At 41.0% G+C, this 26,505-nt stretch overlaps 1 protein-coding gene across 1 annotated transcript in view; it reads right to left on the bottom strand.

The window, feature by feature from the left end:
• Positions 1-23,181, bottom strand: part of kndc1 (kinase non-catalytic C-lobe domain containing 1) — a gene marked incomplete at its 5' end in the record, with an annotated part of 52,001 nt that extends 28,820 nt beyond the window's left edge. Inside the window, 11 exons of the mRNA XM_083922381.1 lie at positions 1,551-1,709; positions 1,801-1,862; positions 2,024-2,095; positions 2,365-2,479; positions 4,391-5,026; positions 7,140-7,279; positions 7,366-7,483; positions 10,272-10,418; positions 14,488-14,546; positions 17,417-17,615; positions 23,077-23,181. Coding sequence (XP_083778507.1) covers positions 1,551-1,709; positions 1,801-1,862; positions 2,024-2,095; positions 2,365-2,479; positions 4,391-5,026; positions 7,140-7,279; positions 7,366-7,483; positions 10,272-10,418; positions 14,488-14,546; positions 17,417-17,615; positions 23,077-23,181 — 1,812 coding nt within the window. The remainder of the gene's footprint in view (positions 1-1,550; positions 1,710-1,800; positions 1,863-2,023; positions 2,096-2,364; positions 2,480-4,390; positions 5,027-7,139; positions 7,280-7,365; positions 7,484-10,271; positions 10,419-14,487; positions 14,547-17,416; positions 17,616-23,076) is intronic.
• Between the last annotated feature and the right edge of the window lie 3,324 nt (positions 23,182-26,505).

Genomic DNA, 26,505 nt, shown 5'->3' with positions numbered 1-26,505 from the left:
ATCCAGTAGCTACTTTTGCAAAATGACTGACAGCATGTCTTTTGTTGAAAGCACTTTTACAAATTGAATTCTCTGCATTTAAATGTCAAGTGATTTCATCCTGAAAGGATACATCTATTTAAAAAGGTGCTCATCTCTCAGGTTGGGCACATTGATATGCAACTTTCCATACAGTGAAATGCAATTCAAAGTGCTTGCCAGACTGAGACATAAAAGACAGAAGGGCAAAATAAAATAAGCATTTAGCATTACAAAATACATGTATACCTGAATGTAAAAGTAAAAAATAAATGAATATAAATTAAAAGAAAAGTAAAAGGGTTAGGCATTCTAAAATGTACTTTTGTTTGGTTCCAAAGCATAATCACAGGAAAGGATTAATACACATGGCATTCTTTATAACAATTAACTTCTGTTTCATATACATCTTTGTGTTTGCATTAGCAGCATAAGACTGTATTTTACTCGAATTTACAGACATTATCCCCCAAGATATAATGTCAAGTCTCTGTCAAAGCTTTCATTTATTTTCTTTTTTTAATTTTTGAATTGCCAAAACAGCCAATAGGACCCCAATTTACAGAGTTACTGATTCACACAGGAATAGTCTGTGAAAAGCATCAGTTGGTGAATGTCAATTGCGTGAGATGGCAGCTCTGTCTAATAGTTGCTAATGAATGTCAATAAAAAACAAAAAGAGGTGGACAAACTGACGTGATGACCAAGCCCCCACCACAGCGACTTCCTGGTTGATCAAATACGGAAGTGCCAAAAATGTCCGTTCTCCGAGTGTCCACTAGGAGCAGTTTGCATAATAGAGTAATTTCTCATTGACCCCCATGTTAAACAGGCCATTTTCACAGGATAATTAAACGTGTTTAAGGCCTGGTAAAAAAAAAACATTCTAGTCTGTATGTTTAGATCATATCTCCATGACAACACTTAGGTATACGTCTAAGGCTGACATATACCTCTATACTTTGCCTTAGAGGTATACGTCAGCCAGATGGACATATCTCCCTCCCCCAAATGTCACATCAATGCCCTTTTATGGTAAGAGGAAATTAGGCGGAGTCAAAGTCTGACAAGGTGGTGACTCCCGTAATTGAGTACGATTGGATCAAGTTGAGAGAACGGACCTTGACGGAGACGCTACGTCCATTTTTTATACAGTCTACGGTGATGACCGGCTGACATTGGCTCGTGAAAACCTTATCCTGATAAACAAAAGCTACTCTTAAAGTCAAACATCACTGTCTATGTCTGCGCTATCAATAGGAAACTGAAAACAGAAATTCTGTCTAGAATTCAGCTGGAATACTGGAATCAGAAAAATCATGTAATGGATGACACAATTTCAGGGCAATGCAGTAGAGATATGTAAATTGCTGTGGCTTGTGCCTAGTGAAAGAAAAACAACTGTTAAATGTAGCTTGAACCTTCTTGTCTGTCAGTGTCAGGCAGAGACCATTGCCAAAATTGTGTCTGAAAAGAAGTCAACTTAAAGCATTGGATTAAAATGAAGAAAATGTTACAATAAAAAATAATACCTTTTTTGCCATGATGATAGTAGGTCTCTCAATGGGCATCCTCTTCGCCATCTCCAGGAGCAGTCTCTTCAGTTTGCGTGGTACTGCCAGTTTTTGATTAGGTGATAAACTGAACTTGGCTGTAGCCCAGAGAATAGCAGCAACCCCATACACACAAACCTGAGGCAAGACGGAGAAGAATTGAAGCGGGGAAAATCCTAAGCAAACGATTGGTGATGGTTCGCTAAAAAACAATTGAAGGCAGACAAACCTTCTCAGTCACAATACCATGTTCTTGATACTCAGGAGCAAGATAAAATTCATCTCGGGATCCTGCAAAGAACACTGAAAGTCAGTTATTGAAGAGAACAAAAGCCTCCAGACATGCCTTATGCAATTGAGACATCTATTTTGTAAGTAAAAACAACCAAATATTCAAAGGTTGCTATGCAGCAGAACATGGAGACTGCAACATAGGACTAAGGTAAGCCTACCAATGTTTTTAGGTTTCAGGAAAAGCACTTCTCCCTCGCAGCCCACATGCAGTGTGTCCAGGCACAGATAGGCTGATGGAAGAAAGAGAAATCAGCTGCACAGAAACATTGTGGCCATCAAAATGCAAGCCATGTAGACATTTGCCTGATTTTTGCATTCTCTTTCTGTAAGCTAAACGTTAATTGTATGAGCTGGTTCTTGAACAGTTAAAATAACACTAGTCATTCACACAGTATATAAAGGGATGTTTGGACATATATAGGATGTTTGGATCTCAATTGTTTTTGCAGGAGCTGTTAATATTGGGAATCGGTTTAATACACAAAGAGGTTAAAATCACCTGGAAAGTCAATGTAGGTCTGCAGTGAGGACAGGCAGGTGTAACACAGAGCCCATAGTTCATTAACTGTCAGCCTCCGTCCACATCGAGTCAGTAACTCTCTCAGAGAGATCCACTGGATAGAAAATAAAGAACAAACAGTTGAAACGAGGAATATATTTTAGTTTTAGCTGATCCCTCAGTAGGCATACTTAACTCAAACTGAAGTAATCCCTAACTTGACTTTCTCAAAATCTGTTTTCGAATGTTCCCATTTTCAGCAGTGATTTTTCTGTTACTGCTGAGCACCTATGTGATTACTCTCTATGCGACTGAACAGTTGCCTCTGAAAATATTACATAGCTTGGTGAATTCATTCATACAAAATGTTCTGACAGAAACAGATATTACTGAGAATAAAGTTATGATTACTAGCCAGCCAGTGTGTGTGTTTGTGTGTGTCATCATGGTAAAATATGGTCCTGGAGACTCCTACTGTAGCAGGCTGTTTGAGTATTTTGTTAAGTTTTTGTCCGTGACAAGGTTTGGTCACAACAGCATCACAACCGTGCAAGATGCAGCACGAAGCTTTACAGGTACAGTATGTAGATAAAGCCCCTCTCTGTTTATGGTCTCTGAAATGTCTGACATTGACTGTATTGACTTGTATTTGTGCAAAGTTTGTCACTAGAGAGGTGTTTTCACGTTCCTCTTCAGATGTATGCGCTGAAATCTGAGATTTAAACAAGTTTGAGTTGGTACGTCACTAATCCATAAACCAATCGCTGTATGAACTGTATAAATATGTGAAACACTATTCAATGGGCTAAATGCTTCGACACAACACTGGCAAAGAAACCTGAAACCTCCAGCGCAGGGAGGAAGAGAGAAAACAACATCATAGCTGCCAGCCACTGACAGTAACAAGCTAATAAACTAACAAACAACAGCAACTTACTATTATTATAAACATTCAGACTGATTCTCTTAGATGTGTTAAGTCATCTCGATTAGCCACTTCTCTTTCACCTCAGGCCTGCTCATCAACCCCGGGTAGAAGCTAGTAAAATGTAGTCATCGAAAAACCTAAACTGACCATTAGTGCAAACACGAGCAGTGGTAGGCGGAGCAAGGCCAGATAAAAAAATAAACAGATAAAACAGTAGATGTGCTTCCAGCCCCTTCTTTTTTTCTCTAGTTATTTTTTCCTTATTTTTATACATGGGAAAATCATGTTAAACATATTAATCAAAGCAATGTATTTAAGGTGTCTGGAGTGGGACTTTAAGATCAAAATGAAGCCCCCTACCCTACTTTCTACCCCTCTACTTCTGGTGCCGTGGCTTGAACCACTGGATCTCAACAACACAATTGTAACTTACTGTTCATGACTGGATCTTGCATGGTTGTGTTGAAACACCTAGTAAATTACTAACATCTCCCTCCCTCGTTGTTCCTGCTACATTAGACATTACAACACATTTTAACGAGCATAGTTAATATTTATATATTTAAAAGGCTAAGCAAAATAAAATAATGTATCCTAAACACAAAATGTATTTGGCTAATGCTAGCTACATGGTTTGCTGCCTTCCTAAATAGCTATAAAGCTAAAATAAAACAGCTTTGAGATTGAAAGTTAAAGTACATTCTTAACTTTGAAAATAACAGGAAAAATTAGTAGACAACTAGATGTAGAAACATTAGACAAAGCATAATCTTGACACAAGGTCCACTTACTAGCTTTGCCCAGCAGCTTACCTAACATACATGTATAGGTTTTATACGTAGGTCACATGATGACAATACAATGACTTCATGTCATCTAAGCAAAATCTGCTGATAAAGATGTGGTTGAAAACACGGACCTTGATTTAAGATTATAAAAAGAACATTTTAATGTTCCTATTTTTCTCTTTTTACAGCTACTCTTATTTAAAGACAGACAACTCTTTAGTGGGCCTCCATAACAGCATCAGACAAGACTGCGAGGAACAATCTGTAATGCAAAGGCAGAGATTAAAGAGGCATCTGGCAACTGCCTAACCTCATCCTGAGATTCTTCATTCAGGCACAGCATGCTTTTGGTCATGTAGTTATTAGGAATGTAGAGGCTGTAGTTCAATGAGCTCTGGTCCTCAGAAGAGCCCTGTTCCATTTCCAGCTCTTGACAGGAAGTGCAGGAAGATGTTGAATCCTGGGTGGAGTCCTTAGATTCACTGTCGTGGCACCCACCAATCTCTATTTCCACACTGTGTAGTGTCTCTGCAAGGTCCTCATTTCCTTGTGACACTTGGTTGTCCACAACGGAATTCAGATAATCCTCAGTGCTACTGAGTGGGTAAGACTCACAGGACGTTCCCCGGTTGAGTCTTGGAAGTCTGTTACTCCACACTGACTGGCAGCTCAAGTGTTCATCCGCTCCTATTTCAGTGAGGTCGGAAACAGGTATACTGATGTCTCCGTGAGTAGGAGGGGAAAGATAGGGGGGGTTATTGGAGTCTGGGACAGAGCAGGAGCGGTTCAGAGCCCCCCTCACTCTGTTCAACCTCTGCTGGGCTCTTCTCCTCACCGGGGAGCTGTTATGGGACCTGCAATCCAACTCATCTGCCAAGACCATGGCATCTCCTTCACCACTGTCAGTATCTTCCGCCCATAGAGAGGAATCCCAGCCACCACACACCTGCAGATTGAGTTGTAAGTATGCAGTCTTATGTTTCAGCTGAATAATCCTAAATATACAGTCATTTGTGTAAAACAATTTTTTTTATAACTGTGGAAGCGGATATAAAGGAACCTTGATCATTTTGTCAACATTAAGATACATCACATGCACAGGGAAATACACCAGAATGGCTGAGAGTGAATGGAAAGATAAAGATGGGGTGTTGTTTTAAATCAATTCTTACCTTCCTTGCATGCCTCACAGCGTTTCCCTCCGAAGTCCCACCCTCTTCCCCCTGCCTGACCTCTGAAACTCCCCCGACGCATGCGGTGAGGAAATTGCTGCGTTCGAGTGCAATGGGAAGTCCAAAGTTTCAGACCTCCAACTAGGCAAAGTGCTCTGGAATGTCTGTCAAAGTGGAACCTTTAACCTTATACATTTTTGGCTTTTAGCAGTTTAAGATTACAAAAGAAAAGACTAAAAATGCCAGAAAGGTAAGAATTGCTTTAAGTCAAGGGTCGACAATGTTCAATGCTCAATATCCCAATAAGAAAAGCATAGAGTGCACTATTACCGGGTGTGGCCCTTTATTTTAATAAGGTAGTGGATAACAGAAATTGATGAGGAAGAAATGCTGTTTTAAGGTAAGGGAGCTCACACTGTCACTGGTTGTTTATCGGGCTGTCAAGCTGTGACGTAACGCCCTTTCAAAACACGATTTCCGGGTCCAAGCCAGTCCACGCCTCATATTTTTAACGCCGCAGTTCCCTGTTGGTTGAACAGGTCAGAGTTATAAAAAAACAATGTAATTGTCATTTTACCTCTTTCTTATTGATGAAAAAGGTGTCTAACTGATGTTAGAGTTGATCGTAATTGTTTACACGTTCGGCCGTTGTGTCTGTTTTTGTTTGGACCTGGGAATCGGATTTTGAAAGGGTGTTACGTCAGACTTAACAGCCGGATAGCTGATTTGAAGAATCGTGGAAAAGTGTATTGCACAATGATCAAGATGATCTGTTTGATCTGGGTTTAGAGTTTTAGGATGTAACTTGTTGACAGCTGATAGAGATAGAGGGGAAGAAGAATACAGAAGAATTGCAATTCTTACCCTCTATGACTCTGAATAGATTCACCATAGACTGTAACATATGGACATAGTCTCCTTGATGTCACCTGTAGGTATCTCAAGAGCCAAAATGAAGCTCATTGGGGGCGGCCCTAACCATCACCTTCTTGGAAGTGCCTGACACCACCTGCTCTCATCTAATCCATCAATGGGTAAAGAGGTGGAACGTTGATGGAGCTGAGGTGGGTCTATGTAAGCCACCTGTGACAACAACCACCTGTCACTCAAAGCAGCCCTTAATTATGAATTACTGTAAGCCTTAATATAATTTAAATTGGTGTACAGTTGAAGTGAACGGGGGAATTAGCTATGACCTGCTTTTGGAGCCAGCCTCAAATGGTCATTCGAGGAACTGCTGTTTTTGGCACGGACACTGTTGATAAAGTTATGTTGTACGGAATAAGATGAGCACCACAAGAGCAGAGTGCAGCTTTAGGGTGATGTACTTGCAGCTATCTTGTAGTACATTGTCAAAGAAAGTATGAGTCTGGGAACATTTTGGATTTAGTAACATAATAATTTGTTTTAAATACTTCACAAATACTGTATTTTGTGGACATTTTGTATCGTCGGGCAAAAAACTCCAATCAAACATGAAATCAGAGATCATAATTGAATCAAACAATTTCAAAAGATTCCCATCCCTAGTGGTCAGTCTTTTTTGTTTGAAATCGTTAAGCTTATTACAAAGAACAGATGTGCACTTTTCAAGCTCCCCTGTAGCTCATTAAATCCTATTATACTGCTGGCCTTCAATATTATGACATCTAATGTTGAGACAGCTGGCATAAGTCCATATTTTGATTGAATTTCATAAAAGTAAATTGCTATAATGCAGAATGAGGGTTGGTCTGTACTCTTAAATTGTGCAGATAAAAAGCAGCACAGTTGCAAAATCCCTGTACACTATCGTTTGCTGCAGATTCTATTGTACTTATTACTGGTGTAATTATTTATTCCTCCGCATCAGCTGCTTCCTAAAAAATGTTTCTAACCATAACATACCTGCTGCCTGGACAGACCATTTGCTTTAACAGAACTGTCAAGACAGAGGTCTTTGGTATTATCATCTAAGCTCAGTCTTTTAAGTAGACATCTGGGTTTGGGATGCTGCCATCTTGCCTCCCAGGAGCCTTCCTGTCCATCTGTGGATGTACAGAGAGAGCAATTAATACTAGGGGAAATCACAGCACTAAAAAAAAAGAGCTGTACATTAAGACGATAAAATAACCTTGAAAGGTTGAAACTGATTCGATGGAGAGCACCCGTCGCCCAACAGAAGACAGTTTCCGGCACACAGCTGCAGAGGAGGTATGAGTCAGCCTTGCTTCAGCCAGAGAGAGGATGTCCTGTAGGAGGATTAAATCCCACGTTTGTTATCCAAACTGTCTAGACTTACATAATATATGAACCTGGCACCACAGAAGATCTATACCGTCCAATTTCAAGATAAGTGTCACCAATTCGGTATCTCACCAAATGTCGCCCCTTCTGTTCTGAGTTATGGTGTTAAATAATGAACAAAAACATTACGATCTTCCAGTGAAGTTGACCAGTGTGGAGATATTATCTCTCCAACTGGTCCTGGGTCTTCCCCGAGGCCTCCTCCCAGCTGGACGTGCCTGGAAGACCTCCCTAGGGAGGCGTCCAGGGAGCATGCTTACCTGCACCACCTCACCTGGCTCCTTCCAACACAAAGGAACAGTGGCTCTACTCCGAGTTCCTCCCGGATGGCTGAACTTCTCATCCTATCTCTAAGGGAGACTCCAGCCCCCCTCCTGAGAAAACCCATTTCGGCCGCTTATACCCACGACCTCGTTCTCTCGGTCATGACCCAGCTTTCATGACCATAGGTGAGGGAAGGAATGAAGATTAACCGGTAGATAGAGAGCTCGCCTTCCGGCTAATAATAGAATAATATAATATATTATAAAATGTCCTCACTTTTTTGCCAAATTTGAAGAAAATCCTGAAGATATCGCAATCATGAGAATGGGACAAATGTGAGGTCACAGTGACCTTGAACCTTGACCTTTGAATCTAATCAGTTCATCCGTTAGTCCAAGTGGACATTTCTGCCAGATTTAAAGACATTCCCTCCAGGACTTCCTAAGGCAGAACACAATGGGATGCATATGGTGTACATACTGTATGCCATTTGTATCTATCTGCCACAGATAGTGTGTGGGATCCACTGCCTTACTTCACTGTCCTGTATATGTTATGATATTTTTGTATATTTACGCAGTTTTCTATGTATTCTGTATTGCAGTAAGAATAAAGATTGAAGCCTTTTAACTTGCATGAAGTGTCTGATTCTGGAAGTCTTTTGTTAAGGAAGTTGATCTTATTTTGGTTCGTTTGGGGGAATTCTACTCATAGGGCCTTCAAAATGTGTTTCCTCTTCCCCTTCCCTTCCCATTTGTTGCTGTCATTTATGGATGTCAAGTCAATTTTATTTATATAACCCAATATCTATAATCACAAATATGCATCATGGGGCTTTACACTCTGTACAGCATACCAATGGATGACTCCCTGGCACCTGTTCTTTGTGAGGACCTATGAATATACTGCATATGCAGGCTAGTTGTTATTTGTTATTTGAAATGCCTGATGAAGGCCACTTGACAGAATTTTACCGTGTAAGTGTAAGAAGTGTGAAGGAGATAATTTTTTTATTCTCCTACGCACCAGTCTACCAACACACAATTGATCAGTTATTCATGTGTGATGAAAAGATGCATCTAAGATGCGTGAGTGTGTAATGTGAACCTTGTAACACACTTTCAAAGTGTACTGCTGAGGTGAATTATGTTCACCCGATATTATTTCTTTTTGAGTTACATCTTTTCAAGTTGTGTTGTAAGGCAATTTGAGCTGGATTAAGTGAATGGAAAGGACATTTTTAAATTATAATTATTATGATTGTTAGGATTATTATTATTGTGACAGTGTAAATCACATTGTGTTATTTGCACTGACACAGCATTTCCACTTGATGCTGCTCAAGAGCACTGATTCACTATATGCAGTGCTGATTACCATAGTTCATCTAATAGTCATAAATTAAAATAGACTTACTGTAAACACATGAGCTTCTCCTAAAGAACCCATGTGACTCTACTTGTGACTGTGAAGGAATAGTGATGAAGTGCTGCACTGAGATACATTCTATGATCTTGTTGAATAAGGACATTATCAGGCCTGACCACACACATGTTTTGTTGTGCATCTCCTTGGGTTATAATGACTCCTGTGTGGCTTTTTTTCATGCTGTTATAAGCCTGTGAATGTTCTCATTTGTCCAAGTCATCGTTATCCCCAAAGCATTTCAGTCAAAAGCAACTGGACTTGGTTATTTGTCTAGGAACATTTCACCTCTCATCCAAGAGGCTTCATCAGTTCATGTACGCACCTGACCAGGCTGGGACTGGTCCAACTATCTGGTGTGGAGATCCAGGTATTTAACCTTTCACAAGGCCGATGATGTCACTGGAACCCTTTGTGCTCCAAGTGCCAGCGACCGTCATTAGAGTGACAGTCGTTGGTGGGAATAAGGTTTCGACTTTGTTGGTCTCTATTGGGTCTTAACGACAGTCGTTTGACAGGAGGCCATTTGTGAACAGTTGTCCTTGGAGGTTATATTGTTGAATCCCCTGGGAAGGGATGAAAGGGAATCGCTGTGAGCATTGTAAATTGGACATAAGTGGTGTCTCAGACCTCCTCCTCTGAGGACCAAGTCCAGTTGCTTTTGACTGAAATTGCTTAGGAGATTCATGCTGTTATGTTTTTTTGGGTATTGTAGATTTCCTATGTGTTTGCTAAATTAATCTGAGCTTTAACTACAATAATACTTCCCGATCACATTATCATTTGCTTAATATTTTGTTGCAAACTTTCTCCTTTTACTTCCAAGTTGTTCTTTTATCATTAAATGGAAAAGAGAATCATTCCATCCAGTGAATTTTGTATTTTCACTGATGTGAACCCAATTCAACACTCAACTTAACACTTCTTTTTTATTTGGATACAATACAACACAATTGCTAAAGTGAGATCTCTAAATTATTCCAATTTCCACACCTTTCTATCAATCATTCTAACAGTTAAGGACAGCCAGCAAGGCGTTTATACCTGCAGGAGCGGCCTGTCCTCAGGCTTCTCCTCCTGCATCTGCTCCAACAGTCTCTGGATTTCCTCCCCCAGCTCTGCCTCCATCTCTGGCTCGATGACAAAGTTCAGTGCAGCAGAAAGCGTAGAGCCCAGAGAGTAAACATGGCCCTGCAGCCGGGGGACAGAAGAGAAGAAAACACTATCATCATCAGGAAACCAGCTGCAGCAGTATCTGAATCAATGAATGACTTTAGAAAAGTCTCAGAAAATACAGGATCTTCTTACCATTGTGGGCAGTAATTTTCATGTATTGTACATATCTATGACAAAGCTTTTGTTTTGTTTTGCTTCACTCACAGTGGATATTATGGTCAGCTCTGAGGCAAATTTGATTTGAACCAGGTGTTTCTGAGTTCACATCTCAGACGCAACCAACACTCTTAACAACTGAAGTGGACTGTACCCATACTTATGTGGTAAACACATGTGCAAGGCGGATCCCAGTGTGGGACACAAATAGAAGAGTAAATACTCAGCCGATGGCCTGAACTCTGATTATACTGATGTGATTACTTTGGCTCTGCGTAATGTCTCCTTTGAGAAAAACACATAAGGAAGAAGAGGTTTGTTTTTATTGTCAGACATTTGAAATTTAGTAACATCAGTGAATTTATAAATTATTTATTAACAGTGACACCACTCGATGTGAGTGAGGGAGTGATTTTAACATTTTTATACTGCATTTCCACAGAAAAAGCCTAAAGTTAATTCGAATCAGGGGGCACAAAAATGTATAGAGGTGAACGTAAAGGTAGCCAGTAAAACATAATGTAGTTTTTGCTCTCATTTGGGCTCAAACACTCTCCTGAAATACACAGGAGACACAAAGACACACAGACCTCAAGAAACACCATAAAAAAATCAATGCTGTGATTTGGTGTCACTACAATGAAATGGCTTGGGGATTAACATCATCACACATTAACACAATTGGGCGCATTGAATCCACAATTGAGTCTCGGCTTTCCAGTCAGACACAATTTACTAAATTACTAAATGAAAGACCGTTTAGGGACCCCAGTATGCAGTCATATCCAAATACAACATTTTGGAATAGGCAAACATAACTTATTTATACTACAGGAGAAAAACTGCATTGGGTTATCATAAAGCAGGCATGTCTGTAAAGGGAGGACTCGTGGGTACACATAGAACCCATTTTCATTCAGATATCTTGAGGTAACCGGACTTTTTCATCCATCCATCCATCTTCAACCGCTTGTCCCTATCGGGTCGCGGGGGGGCTGGAGCGATCCCGGCTGACATCGGGCGTGAGGCAAGTGCATGTCTTTACTGTGGGAGGAAGCCCGAGAACCTGGAGAAAACCCACACAGACACAGGAAGAACATGCAAACTCCACACAGAAGGGCCCCAGCGGGATTCAAACCAGGAACCCTCTTGCTGTGAGGCGACAGTGCTAACCTCTGTGTCGCCCCCCTTTGACTTTTTCCCTTGCCAAATGTTTGTCTAACTTTGGAGCATTATTTAACCTCCCCAATGATATGTTAGTCTGACATGGTTGGTACTGTTGGATGAAATCAATATCTTCACTATAACCCAGTACAGCCACCAACAGTAATGAAGTGTTTTCAAGAGCAGATTAAAGGAGTTGGAGGAAGGTACAGTATATCAGGCTGTAGATGCGTTTGAGCTAGATTTTTCCCAATGTGATTTAGGATATGACGAACTCGCTCTTATTTCTCATATACAGTGGGTACGGAAAGTATTCAGACCCCCTTAAATTTTTTACTCTTTGTTAAATTGCAGCCATGTGCTAAAATCATTTAAGTTCATTTTTTTTCCTTTTAATGTACACACAGCACCCCATATTGACAGAAAAACACAGAATTGTAGACATTTTTACAGATTTATTAAAAAAGAAAAACTGACATATCACATGGACATAAGTATTCAGACCCTTTGCTGTGACACTTGTATATTTACCTCAGGTACTGTCCATTTCTTCTGATCATCCATGAGATGGTTCTTCACCTTCATTGGAGTCCAGCTGTGTTTAATTCTAATGATTGGACTTGATTAAGGAAGCCACACACCTGTCTATATAAGACCTTACAGCTCACAGTGCATGTCAGAGCAGATGAGAATCATGAGGTCGAAGGAACTGCCTGAAGAGCTCAGAGACAGAATTGTGGCAAGGCACAGATCTGGCCATGGATACAAAAAAATTTCTGCTGCACTTAAAGTTCCCAAGAGCACAGTGGCCTCCATAATCCTTAAATGGAAGACGTATGGGATGACAAGAACTCTTCCAAGAGCTGGCCGTCCAACCAAACTGAGCAATCGGGGGAGAAGAGCCTTGGTGAGAGAGGTAAAGAAGAACCCAAAGATCACAGTGGCTGAACTCCAGAGATGCAGTGAGGAGATGGGAGAAAGTTCAAGAAAGTCAACCATCACTGCAGCCCTCCACCAGTCAGGGCTTTATGGCAGAGTGGCCCGACGGAAGCCTCTCCTCAGAGTAAGACACATGAAAGCCCGCATAGAATTTGCCAAAAAACACATGAAGGACTCCCAGACTATGATAAATAAGATTCTCTGGTCTGATGAGACAAAGATAGAACTTTTTGGCCTTAATTCTAAGCGGTATGTGTGGAGAAAACCAGGCACCGCTCATCACCTGCCCAACACCATCCCTACAGTCAAGTGTGGTGGTGGGAGCATCATGCTGTGGGGGTGTTTTGCAGCTGCAGGGACAGGACGACTGGTTGCAATTGAAGGAAAGATGAATGCGGCCAAGTACAGAGATATCCTGGACGAAAACCTTTTCCAGAGTGCTATGGACCTCAGACTGGGCCGACGGTTCACCTTCCAACAAGACAATGACCCTAAGCACACAGCTAAAATGACGAAGGAGTGGCTTCGGAACAACTCTGTGACTGTTCTTGAATGGCCCAGCCAGAGCCCTGACTTGAACCCAATTGAGCATCTCTGGAGAGACCTCAAAATGGCTGTCCACCAACGTTCACCATCCAACCTGACAGAACTGGAGAGGATCTGCAAGGAGGAATGGCAGAGGATCCCCAAATCCAGGTGTGAAAAACTAGTTGCATCATTCCCAAGAAGACTCACGGCTGTATTAGCTCAAAAGGGTGCTTCCACTCAATACTGAGCAAAGGGTCTGAATACTTATGTCCATGTGATATTTCAGTTTTTCTTTTTAATAAATCTGTAAAAATGTCTACAATTCTGTGTTTTTCTGTCAATATGGGGTGCTGTGTGTACATTAATGAGGAAAAAAATGAACTTAAATGATTTTAGCACATGGCTGCAATTTAACAAAGAGTAAAAAATTTAAGGGGGTCTGAATACTTTCCGTACCCACTGTATATTTCTGTTATGCTGTGATCTGAAAAGTTATTGTCTGTAACCATTTGTGTACATCTGACACACTGCTTCATGTACTGCTGCGGTCCATCTGGGTTTGGTCAGATAACATTGTACTGCCAGGCAAGAAACATAAGAAGTCAGGGGATCGTACAGGTTGTAAACAAAAATAATTATTTCTGTTGATTATGTTAACAAACAGACATTGAGTCAAAAATGATTTATTTTAAATGTATCCATGAAAAAAACTACACAAACCTGACATGCGCCAGTTAGAGGTTCCATATTATGCTCATTTTTTGGTTTCTACTTGTATTTTTGGTTTCTACTTGTATTTACCCTCTTCTCAACAAACTTTGAGCGAATGTCTCTTTAAGACCTCCAACTGAAAAAGTCAATCACAGCTGCCAGTCATGACACTTAAATCCTGTTTTTATAGCATCAAAGACAAGACAAGAACTATTGAAATGCCAGAAACCATCTTTAGGAAAAACCTATTTGATGAGAGAGGATAATGCCTGATCAGAGGCTTTAGATGTACTAAGTATCAATATTATACAGTGTAGAAATATTCTGTTACAAGTACAGGCCATGCATGTCAGAGTACTGCCTTCCCCCTGTTCCACATAGAGGTGATCGAGGTGAGCTTGTAGCTGAATGATTGCTGGCTTATGTGGGGAATATTGCGGTGAGGAAAGAGAAAGAAAAACATGTCCCTTCGCTCAGCAAACACCACCAAGGTGCTTGTGAATGTGTGCTGTACTCTGTCCCAGGGGTGACTGCGTGCAACTGTGACCAGAATAAAGACTCTGCAAGAACATTTGGCGTCTCTCACCTCAAATGTGCTGCCTGTGTTGTCAAACTCGGGAGGTACAAAGGAGCCTTCTGGATCATCTGCAAGGGAGGAAACCATACAAATTAACTGCACCATTAAGCACGTCTGAAAAGCGTATCATCATGTCATCAAAAGGTTGTCGTTTGATGTGAACACTATGATGTATAGCCATGTCAGTTCTGGACTTTAAGTAATGAGATGCAAATCAGAGGAATATCAGTTCAGTGATTGAGTGTAGCTGCTTCCCTTCATTTGCATAATTCATGTTTCAGAGATAATCCCTGACAAACAAGATAGGAGCTATCTGCGGATCAGACGATGAAGCAGCCGCTGAGGGGCAGTGTGGCCTCCTCCTCCTCCTCCTTCTCAACTAGGCCACTGCTCAGACTGGCTACAAGCAGGACACACAGATACATGAAAACACCAGCACCAAACAAACACGCACTCCCTCAACTGGACATAGGACAAGAGAGAGGGAACGAGAGGTCGTATCCAGAGGAGGTCGAGGAGGAAGAGGAAGGTAGGGGGGTGGGGGGATAAAGTGGGTCATGACAGATCTGGGTTTGTCTACTGGCGTTATGATCTCTCCTCCCAGGTGTAGAGAAGCCAATCACCATTTCTCTTCTCCCCAGCCTGTTTCATCTCATCTGCTACTTTTTTCCCTCTCCTATCCTTCCATTTCCCCATCCATCTCCTCAGCTCATTCCTTTTTTCTTTCCTTTGTTTTCTTTTCTTCCATCTTCTCCTTGCCTTATTTTTTACTACCCAATGTTTTACTCTCTATCTTTATCGTGCCTCCTCTTCTTTTTCTTTCCCCCCTTCCTTCCCCTTTCCCCCATCATTCCCTACCCTTGCCTCTTCCCTCTCTTCCTCTCTTTTCTTTTCCTCCTTCATTTCTTTTACTATTTTCTTTCCTTTCCTTTCTATCCTCTCCCCTCCTTTTTCCTTTTCTAAGCTATTATCTCTCTCTTCCTTCGCCAACCATTTCTTTCCTCTCCTCCCCACGCCTCCTTAACCTCCTCTCCTTTTAGCCATGTTTCTTCTTTTTCCCTCCTTTCTTTTTTCCTTTCCTTTCCGCTATTCCTCTCCTCTTTCCTTTTATTCCCTTTGAAATTACTCTCCTCTCATTTCCTTTCATTCTGTTTCTTTCCTCTCTCCTTTCCCCTCCTATTGGCTTTTATTTCTTCTTCTACCCTCACCTCTTCCCTTTTATCCAGTCTTTTGCTTTTGTCCTTTCCCTTTCTCCATCTCCCTCTCCTTTCCTCTTATGCAGACATGAGTAAAAAAGGAGGGCAAGATCTGTGCGCCATTTGTAGTAAGGAAGAACTGTATCACAGTGAAATAGGCAGTAAAGAAGAGCAAGATTAAAAAAAGACAGTGGATGTCAGTGACGCAGCTGCCTCCGGGGTGATAGTGAGAACTTGGTGAGTCATGTATGCCTACAGCATTTTAGCACAACAGGTAGCATGAGCTGGGAAACATTACCGATTCAACACACTTCCCAGATGGTCTGATCAGATTTCCCACAGTGCACAGACAGCCCAGTGTGTTCAGAAATAGAACATCTCGCAATGCTAAACCTCAGCAGTTTTTCTTGGTCATCACTGTGTTAAATCCAGAGGAATCAGAGGACATTTTGTTACTCTGACTGGGTACATTGGTGATGCCGGCTCTGCCACATCACCCACAGTCACGTACAACTACCTTCCTGCTATTACTGCAGTAATTAATTAGCTGAAATGAACCCTATTGATGAGTTCTTGTGTCAATAGCCGCTCTCACTGAGATTCATCACCACAGCCCTCAAGGTCACTCTATTATACAGCTGTACATGGGGAGCCTGTTTGTATGCGAGCATGGGATTGGCTGTTGAAGTGTGCGTCAGCTTGAAATTGCATCCCTATCGCACAAAGAGCTCAATTAAATGGAATCAAAAGGAAACTGTGCAGCAAGTAAAGCGGAGAGCGTAGAGTCGTGATTAATGATACACATGCACTGTGTTCAGCATGAACTGCTTACACAGGAAGGGGAATGTGGGCACTGTGGTTTCTTTTTCTAACCCATGAATCATAGCTGAAGGACTGAACAAAATCGGATAAAGCATGACAACAAATGAAGCTGCGAAGGGTTTTAGCTGACAGTGTTATCAAAGCATCTTTTCAAAGTGTCTCTATTACTGACGGGAGATTTGTGCCTAGATGAAAAAAAAAAGGACTTAAAAGGGTGGCATGCTTGCCGTGTAATGTGTATGCATGTATGTGTGTGTGTTGGCAAAGGTTGACTGCTGATAGGCGAACCTAGCTGTTACCACAACAACAACCCTGCTGGCAACTCTAACACAGTTGATTTAATCAATGCTTATCAATCTTTTGACATTTAGCATCAGAGCGTGGAATACGTGCACGCTACAGTGCATGTTTGCGCACACACACACACACACACGCATGTGCTGGTATAAGTGATGAGATAAAAAGGGAATGAGAAATAAAAAATGGATAAAAGAAGGACAAATAGAAGACAGAAGAAGAAGTGCGCTGTGAAAGAGAAGGAGAGCAGACCTGGGCAAAGCATGACAGATCCAGTGTCACACTGATGTATTTTCAAGCAGGACTTTGGAAATAAATTGAAAAAAAAGAGACCTTCTCTCTGAGCAAAACAGAGCTGCAGGTCTAATTTGATCTAATCTCCTTTGTAATGTCTCCTGGTTTCTAAATGTTGTGACAAGAAGATCTGCGCCAAAAAAATATGAGCAATAATAAAAACACCTTAGCGGTCAGCTTGATCTGCATGACTGAAGTCACACCCAGAATCACAATATGAAGTTGAATATCGTGCAAAAAGTGCAAATCAAGCGGTGTACAACCTACTGAAGGTGCTTTCATATTAACAAAAGCATATATATGACAGTATGTCCGTGCTGTAGACTCACCACTGAGCTGCTCCATGAAGCAAACATTCCCATGGGCGTTGAAGGCCAGAGTGTCTGGTGTTATGCACAGGGTGTGGAAGAGGTGGGAGGGTCGGATACTCTGCAGCGCCAGGACGCACTCTGCACATACCGCCCACACCTCCTCTTCAGACAGACAGCTGTCCCGCAAAGACAGGATGTCTGCCAGGGACACATTCTCCTGTGGACAAACACGCATATACCAATGTCCAGGTAAGCACATGCATACATACATACACTGTGCATAAAAACACTATTACCCCTTTCACATTGCGGGGTCAATCAGGGTTGATTTGGTCTTAAAAAAAAGGTTAACCCCTGTTGACCATCTCGGCTTTGCAATCCAGGTGAAGAGATGAGTCGTCTTCGCGTCCGACAGAGGTCAATCGAGGGGTTGGAGCTCCAGACTGTCCGTAGTGAGGGCCAGCATCATAACAAGGGTGCTGAATGGGAGGCATCCACTGCACATACAAACAGCTCACAAACAAATTGAATGCACTGAAATAGCAGTCGTGAAATTGGGACAGAAGGAGTCTGAATGTAACACCCAATTAGGGCTGTACCTTACGCAGACAAAGAGTCTGGAAACATCCAAGTCTGGGAAGCAGGTCTAATATAATGATTCAACTACTTTAGAAAAGGGCTTTGGTGAGGACTCTCTGCAGAGCATATCGTACATGTTAATGTTCAGCGATAGAGACCAGAAGTCAAGAGGGTTCACGTTTCCTTCAACTCAATGAGCACTTAAACGTACCACCAAACAAGAGTTTTAAAAACAGTCCCTGTACTCTACTGCTCTTCAGTCAGAAAACTCGTGTGGAACGGATTTATTAAAATGTAAAAACAGAGTGTTCAAAGTTAAGGTTCGGCTTTAAGGCTCTGACCTCATCGCTTGCTGCAGCACAGAGAGATAAGAGAGTTCTACCTAAAGCCTGGAGAAAACTAGATTCTACAGGTGGATGCTGGAGTGTAGACGGGTACCACATAACACAAATAATGCAATGTTATCAGTAGCATGGCAGCTTATAGAGAGCACCTGATATGGAGATAAGGCAACCAAGTTTGTTTTTGGCTAAGCCAGTGAGTTAAAGGTGCCCTGTGGAGATTTCTTATAAACAAACAAAACATGTTCAATGTATTTCCTTCCTCAGAAATTGTTTGCAAAGCCCATTTTTTAAGTATTTTGCGCAATTCAGGTGCAGCTCGCTAAATGTTACATTTCCTAATAAGGAGCCTGTTTTATGTTCTGATTTTGCAGTGGATTATGTCAAAGCATTTAATTTAAATTCTTAGGTGAAACACTATAAATGCCAGCATTTTGTGATGTGGTAGAAAACATTTGAAGAGTCAGAACTGTTCTTTGTTTCTGTTGTGTTAACAATAGTTATCAGTAAACAGTTAGATTTGGTTAGGTCAGAGCTATGGAATAATAATCATCCATCTTAGCCTGTTGTACCCTCAGATGTGCATAAACTATACTACTATATTAAACAGGTTATACACTTTATTCAAAATACAAAAATGAAATTATCGGTATGAGAAGCAGGTAACTATCGGTTAACAGTATCAGCTGTAAAGGTTATGGATGGATAACTGAACGGACCTACCAATCACAGGCCCAGGGGCCCATAAAGTCAGGGGCTCTGACTCATAAAATGTAAAAACCCCACAAAATGATAACAAAGAGATGCAAAATGACCACAAGTATACACAAAATCCCCAAAAATTACCACAAATGACAAAAAAGAACTGAAAATAGAGGCAAAACAACCACAGAGAGAAAGAAAACGACTACATAGAAACGTAAAATGTCTAAAAATAGATGCCAAACCACCACAAAAAGATGCAAAAAAATTACAAAGACATACAAAACAACTAAAAATGGACCACGAAGTTTCCCAAAATGTCTACAAATGCCTAAAGGTAGACTCTTTGAATGTGTGTGTCTTGTAGACAAAGTAGGGGTTAACACATTGCCATTATCTCACAGTAAATCTTTGAGTAATAGCTCACCACAGGCTGTTGTATGGTGTGATTACAACATATGCCAGTTTATTTTTCTCAGGCAGGTCAGGTGCCCTTCATTGTTCATCTACATTTACTTCCCACACTGCAGTGACACATGACTTGACTTTTTTAGGAGATGACCACTGCTTAATCCACTTCTCGCATACAGTATGAACCAATCAGATTGCTTTATTTCATTTACCTGTCATACTGCACATACTGGAAATGTGCTGCTGAGAGTACAGTATATGTCACATGACTGCATTACTTTTCTTTTTTTTATTGAATTGCCTCTTGAAATCAGGTATCAACTATTTGCAGATTGATTTATAAGGAAACAAAGGGCTGCAGGGAAGATAAGAAGTACATTCAAAAAGTCATTTAGAGGCGTCCCATATACAGAGGCTAAAAACCTTCACTGCAGAGGCATGGGGATCGAATCTGACCTGCAGAAATGAACTCTCCCCTAGACAGATTACAGCACTGATTCAAGATTCAAGATTCAAGATTCAAGAAGCTTTATTTATCCCGGGGGAAATTATTGTGCAACAGTTTCAATACAAAGGTGGGAAAGGATCAGAATAACAATAAGCTAACATAATCAAATCCAAATAAAGCTAAACATAAAATAAATCAAGCAATAACAAGTGTGACAGAGTGCAACGGACATTGTGGTTAAGCGTAGGTATATACAATATACAATAATACGCACTGTGCAGTTTAGCAGCAAGTTGAAATAAGATAAGTACAAACTAAATAAGTGGAGCGATAAGTGATAACAGTGTTATAAATGTAGCAGCATTTCTTACTGAACTAAGTTAGCAAAGTTATTATATAAAAGTATGGTCTTAACTTTGAGAAAGTGTGAATACCCCTCCCAAAGGAGGCCACATCATCTCAAGAATAGACCATAAGCAGTGTCCTAATTTTGACACTAGCACCAGAAAATCCTGAATTTTCTTCAGAGGCAAGGACATTTTGGTACACAAAGTACATGACTTCCCACACACACACACACACACACACACACACACACACACACACACACACACACACACACACACACACACACACACACACACACACACACACACACACACACACACACACACACACACACACACACACACACACACACACACACACACACACACACACACACACACACACACACACACACACACACACACACACACACACTAAATGCCATGGAGTGACTCTACACACCCACATGAAGACACTACATCATCTATGATCCACTATTACCAAATGGCCCCATTTATCCTGACAAACGCAGTGATCTCAGAGATTCCACGCAGTATCCGGCATAATGCTGTGGTCTCATCATTACAGGATCTTCTGTCCGCTTTGCAAGTGAACACAAAAGCTGGCCTCAACTCAGACAGAGAGGAAGAGGGGAGTGTGGGGCATTCCATTACCATGAACTTTTTTCTTCCATGACATTATTTATACACAAAGTATCTCTCAATGGGAACTTAATCTTACTTAACGCCTTGAATCTCTCTCTCTTCATTCTTCCCTTTGACGCAATAAGGTGCAGGAGAGTTGTAGCAGATTGTGAACAAAGCATATCGGTGTGATCTAGTAGGGTAGAGCACTAGTACAGGGCAGGAAAGTGCCACTTCAAGCAGCAGCAGCAGCCCCATAAATAGATAGTTTCCCTTGAGAACAGTGCAGAGGAAAGCTGGAAGTCTCTCCCACCCCCCTCAAGTTAAATATGCTGTCCTACATAAGTTTGCCTCTGAGCTCCGAGCTTCTGATGAGACTGGTGCTATGCACGCTGGGACTGAGGGGAAAGTACAATTTTTGAGGCGCTTGCACTTCACTTCAGTATATCCATTTTATGTCACTTCATACTTTTAAGATTAAGATGTTTGCATGTTATGAGCTTTCAAGGCTAAAATAGGTTAAATTATCCAATATTTGATGAAGATGCAGTCCAAAGTCCAAAGAATGAATACACATTAACCATCTCAGGGCCCCCCATATTTATATCATGACTCTTCGGTGGAGGCCTATCCAGTCTTTAAGTCAAGACGTAACGCCTTTTCAAAGTACTATTTTAGGGTCCAAGCTGGTCCATGTCTGATATTTCTACAAATACAATATTTGAGGGGTGTCCGTTATTTGAACAGAGATGAATAATAAAATTTAAAACAGTGTCATTGTCATTGTACGGTTTTCTTATCAATGAAACGTGTCTCAATGAAGAAAGAGGTGATCATAAAAGGTTCACATATTGTCCCATTGTTTGTTTGACAGAGTGTTTGGACCCAGAAACAGTAGTTTCAAAGGATGTTACATCAGACTTAAAGACCGGATTGGAAACAACTAGACTGCACAACTTAAAGGGGAATAAGAATTCCCACATTTTATTTTCATAGCATTGAAAAGTTCAATTAATGTAATTAATAATAGAGCTACTCTCTCTCAAAACCAAACACCAGAGAGTAGTCTCAAAATTGTTTTGTTTGTTTTCTTTTTGACACCCAACTGAGCTTCAATCTATTGTAGTGCTGTCAGTTGTGTAACAGAAAATGCACCCATGTACTCATAACTTTACCCCGGAGTGGCATAATATTTAGTATGCCAGAAAAAGATTTAGTACACTTGCAAAAGCAGCAGAATATCCATAAACATCCGGTTAGATTTTGCAGCATGCAAGTCAGCATGCTTTTCTGGCTATTCTAGCCCATAATCCTTTGCACATCATATATGAGCCAAGGATCAATGTTATGAAGAAGTGATCTGCCCCAATTGCCTGCACACCGCCTGCAACAGTACAGACTTATTAAGGGCAGCTGCAGTACATACAAAAGGTAAAGTGAAAAGGTAAGTAAGTAAGTGATTTGGAACTCAGCCCTTATCTATGGGGCAGTTACACACTATACTTGATGACATCATACATTTGAGTTTAAGTACTCCTAGTTTTTGAATTTGGGTGAGAGTTGTTAATGCCTACCAATAGTTTTGGACCGTCTCAGACCATATGAATAACAATTTTCATTTTGGAAAATGGCTTCCCCCTAGTTCCCCTTTAAGTGTAGTAGGCTATAACAACTAAAGTACTTTTAAGTACTTAATACATTGTGCTGCTCTTATCCAATCGGTACTTTTACTCTAGTGAAATCAGAATATGTCTTCTGCCATAGAAGTTAGAGACATAGCTAGTCACAGTCTATGGGTTAAGTGTGTGTGTGTGTGTGTGTGTGTGTGTGTGTGTGTGTGTGTGTGTGTGTGTGTGTGTGTGTGTGTGTGTGTGTGTGTGTGTGTGTGTGTGTGTGTGTGTGAAGGATGCAGCATCAGCTTCTGCAGGAATTGAACATGATCTAACAACTTCTAAGTCTTGAATGCAGCAAATGTGCAAATATAATTTTCTAAAAATCCAAGCAAATGTTTTTTGCACACTTTGAATAAGTGGCTATTCATGTTATTCATGTAGGCTAAGCTAACCAGCTTCAGCTCAATAACAGCTTGAAAGGACATGCAAGAATTAGAAAATATTAGCCTACAAATGGTTTTGCTTATGCGTGACTTTGTTTTAGTTTTTTTTTTTTTTAAATAAATAAATCCCAACCTTCATCATAACACCTATATGAAACCCTGTGTCTCACCTCATCCTCCAGCAGTGGAGGCAGATGCTCCAGATCATAATACCCGTCTCCTTCCTCGGCTTTCCCCAAATATGTGACTGCTGCATCACTTCCCGAAGTCTCCATTGCAGTAACTTTGGCTCCCTCAAGAAGTAAAGTGAATGTCGGCCCAGACAACAATGTCTCCGGTCGAGACAGATGGCATGCCTGTGCTCTCCGAGTACACCGAGCGCTACCGGTGGTCGAGCTCTTGCTGCAGTCCGGCAGTCAGTCGATGGTCACTGCGGGACACTCGGGTCCACAAACAACGCCGGAAAAAACGGGGGTAGCTGGGGGAGGAGGCGGCGGCGGTGAGAGATATTGTCCGGTGTTTGAGCTCGTCATGACTACTAAACCTCCACAGAATAAGGCGACACACCGAAGGCGATTGTGAGCCGCAGTTTTTTTTTTTGTGTGTGTGTGTGAATCCTCCCCTAACGGTGGAGGAGCCGGTGTTGGCAGAGTGGAGAGTGCTGCTGCCTGCATGCTACAGTTGGCTCCACGCCTCCGCTCACACATTGCATTGTGAGTGACTCATATTCAACACTTTATCTCTTCTCATTCCTGTGTTCTGGCTTTGACTAGATCGTAGGCCAGTAATACATGTACACGTGCCGTCAATTCCATTAATCCACTGTACTGTACAATTTACAAATGATCTGTGCTGCTAAGCCTTCTATTTATGGATAAATGTCAACATACTAATTATAGGCCTACTTATATTTGGAGATGTATCATACCATTCAATCTAAATGTAACTTTTAAGTGTAAATATATTGTAGAATTATTGGAGTTTATTGCAAATATTATGGCAAAGAGTCCAAATATAAGGTTAAAAATGACTTATGTGTCTAAAAAAGAATCATGAATCAGGGTCAACCCTATGTTTTCCGGTCGTTAAAGCCTCTGCCCTTTTGTTAGGGCTAGAGGTTACTGTTAGGGGGTGTTAGGGTCTACATAGGCCTATTTGCCGGGGAAGTTGGATCTAATAGTGGAAAAAATAACAGACCTGGCAACATAGGACCCTTTCTGTGACAAGCGGGGAACATCGAACACTTTAAAAAAAAAAATTAAATTAACTGTTCTCGGTCACAAACAAGGAGGGGAACACAGGAAAAAGGGTGTTCCCTGGTCACATAGGTAGGCTTCCCTCTCTTTTTTTCTAAAGAGCCTTTATTATATAGGATAGAGAGGAAATTGGGTAAGAGAGAGAGGGGGAGACATGCAGCAAAGGGCCGCAGGTCAGAGTCAAACCTGAGGCCCCTGCCTCGGGACCTTCAGCTTCTTTACATGGGGATTGCCCTAACCACTCAGCCTCCGGCCGCCCCTTGCAGCCCTCTCTTTAAAGCTTCACTACATCCAATGAAAGAAAAAACTAACTTACCCCTGATGTAACAGGACAAAGCAGGTTTTGGACTCAAAGGCTCACAGGCAGAGCAGATAGAGTAAAAGCAGAGTTAACTGTGGTGTTAATGTTCAACAACAGGCACACACAACAGGCAACCAAGTCTAATGAAGCATAAGCAGGCAGGTAAGAGTCCACAAAGGCAACAATCTAGGTAAACAGGAGAACCAGAACGGAGACTGGAAGTCTATTCGGCCGACTGGCGCTAAAGGACAGTCATTTAGGGTCATTATGAGCAGTTGGATGCCATGTGGAGATCATGACCATGGCATGGAGGTGTTGCTTCGGCTAGGACAAGTCAAAATGTCGGCTTTGAAAAAGTGCCTATCACAGGGACATTACTTGACAAAAAATTAATGAGCTGTCATTATGACAACTGGTTGAAGCCATGTAGATATTTTTATGGATCCATTTTGTAAAACTACAGACCTAGTAGAACAGTTTCCCTAGTTCCAATGGAAATTATTCACAATTTCCATGTAAAGTCTTTTCTATTATAGATAATTTTCACATGTGTAAACATAAACATTCTAAATGTGTCCAAGTTTATTTCCTATTGCAGTGAAAGTGAATTAGGGACTTTATTGTTGAAGGGACAGCCACGGCGTTCCAGAAACATTCCAATGGGTTCTTGGTATTGTAGCCCAACTGTGAGAATGACTGGTTTTCCATTCCGACTACAACGGCAACCTGAATTTTTCTGGAATACTGTAGCCGTCCCTCAACCGTCAGTGCTTAAAGTCCCTAATATGAAAGACGGAAAGGTCATGGCATCATTGATGCAAAGCTTGATTATAATAAAACATCTTTTTTATGAATAACTAACCACACATCAAACTGTCAAGGCTCTATCAATAATAGGTTGGACCTGCCTCGTTTAGTCCATATATGATGATGTAATCACTATCTTGGACCAATCAGGGGCTTGAGCTGAGCTATATAAAGCAGAGCCATCTGTTTGGAGACCAATAACAAGGAAACAAGAAGATGAAAAAGATGAAAAAAAACATTTAACTGTTATTCTTGGAGAACTGCATTTCCAAAATGGCCCACCCAAAAAACCTTTGAAAACATGCCTAGTTCTGACAGCATGTCAATATTTTTAAGTTTCTAACAATAAATTAACATGAGTGTAGCCTGCATTAACAGCCAGTATACTTAACAAAGCCAGTCAATTAGAATCCTGAAAAACTACAGAATTGTTGTTTATAAGACACAGGTTGCTAAAACAACACATTGCATTCCCTTAATGAGCATTTAGCTGAGCACAGGGGATCCAGAGGAATGATGAATGATGATTTCTACTTCATTTTAGATGTGATTAAGTCCAGGCAGAAGGGAAGTATGTCAATTTTCACAAAAAAATACAGAAGCATAATGGATTTCTTTTTATCTCAAAAGTTGATTCCTAGGATGCATGAGTGACAACTTCTCAATTAATTACTTTTTTATAGTGACGTATTTGAAAATCTTTTATTTATGCAGTCCTACAATGCATCGTATTGATTTGCGTTTATATTGCTTCATATTAGCTTTTACATTTTGAAGTCACTTGCAATATATACATAGCAATTTGTAAAGTGTTTTTAAAGTGTGCCACATAAAATAGTCACATTGTGGATTCGGACCTCCTCTAGACAAGCTTGCGCATTGAAGCCACAGGAGCATATACTCAACCCATCAACCCAATTCACTGAAATGTACAGTATAAGATTTGCTGTCTTTTATATTTGTACAACATTTTAAACAGTTTTTCACTTCATATCTATCCAAATAGTCTTTGAAATGTGTATGATGACCCTGATAAAAGCCAAAGGCCAAAAAGTGCTGTCTGACAATACAAGTGTGCTGGAGTGTGACCACTTTTTCCTTCTCTGTGCACCTTGGAAGTTGTGCCATAAATCCCTTCTCTTCTTCTACAGACGCTGACTCCCTCAGATCTATTGACATTTTCCCAGTATTCTTTTCTTCATTGATATTCATCCAGGCTTTGAAAACTCCCTCAT

Source organism: Echiichthys vipera (genome assembly GCF_963691815.1).
Source record: "Echiichthys vipera genome assembly, chromosome: 11".
Classification (NCBI taxonomy): Eukaryota; Metazoa; Chordata; class Actinopteri; order Perciformes; family Trachinidae; genus Echiichthys; species Echiichthys vipera.
This window is presented reverse-complemented; position numbering and strand designations above follow the sequence as displayed.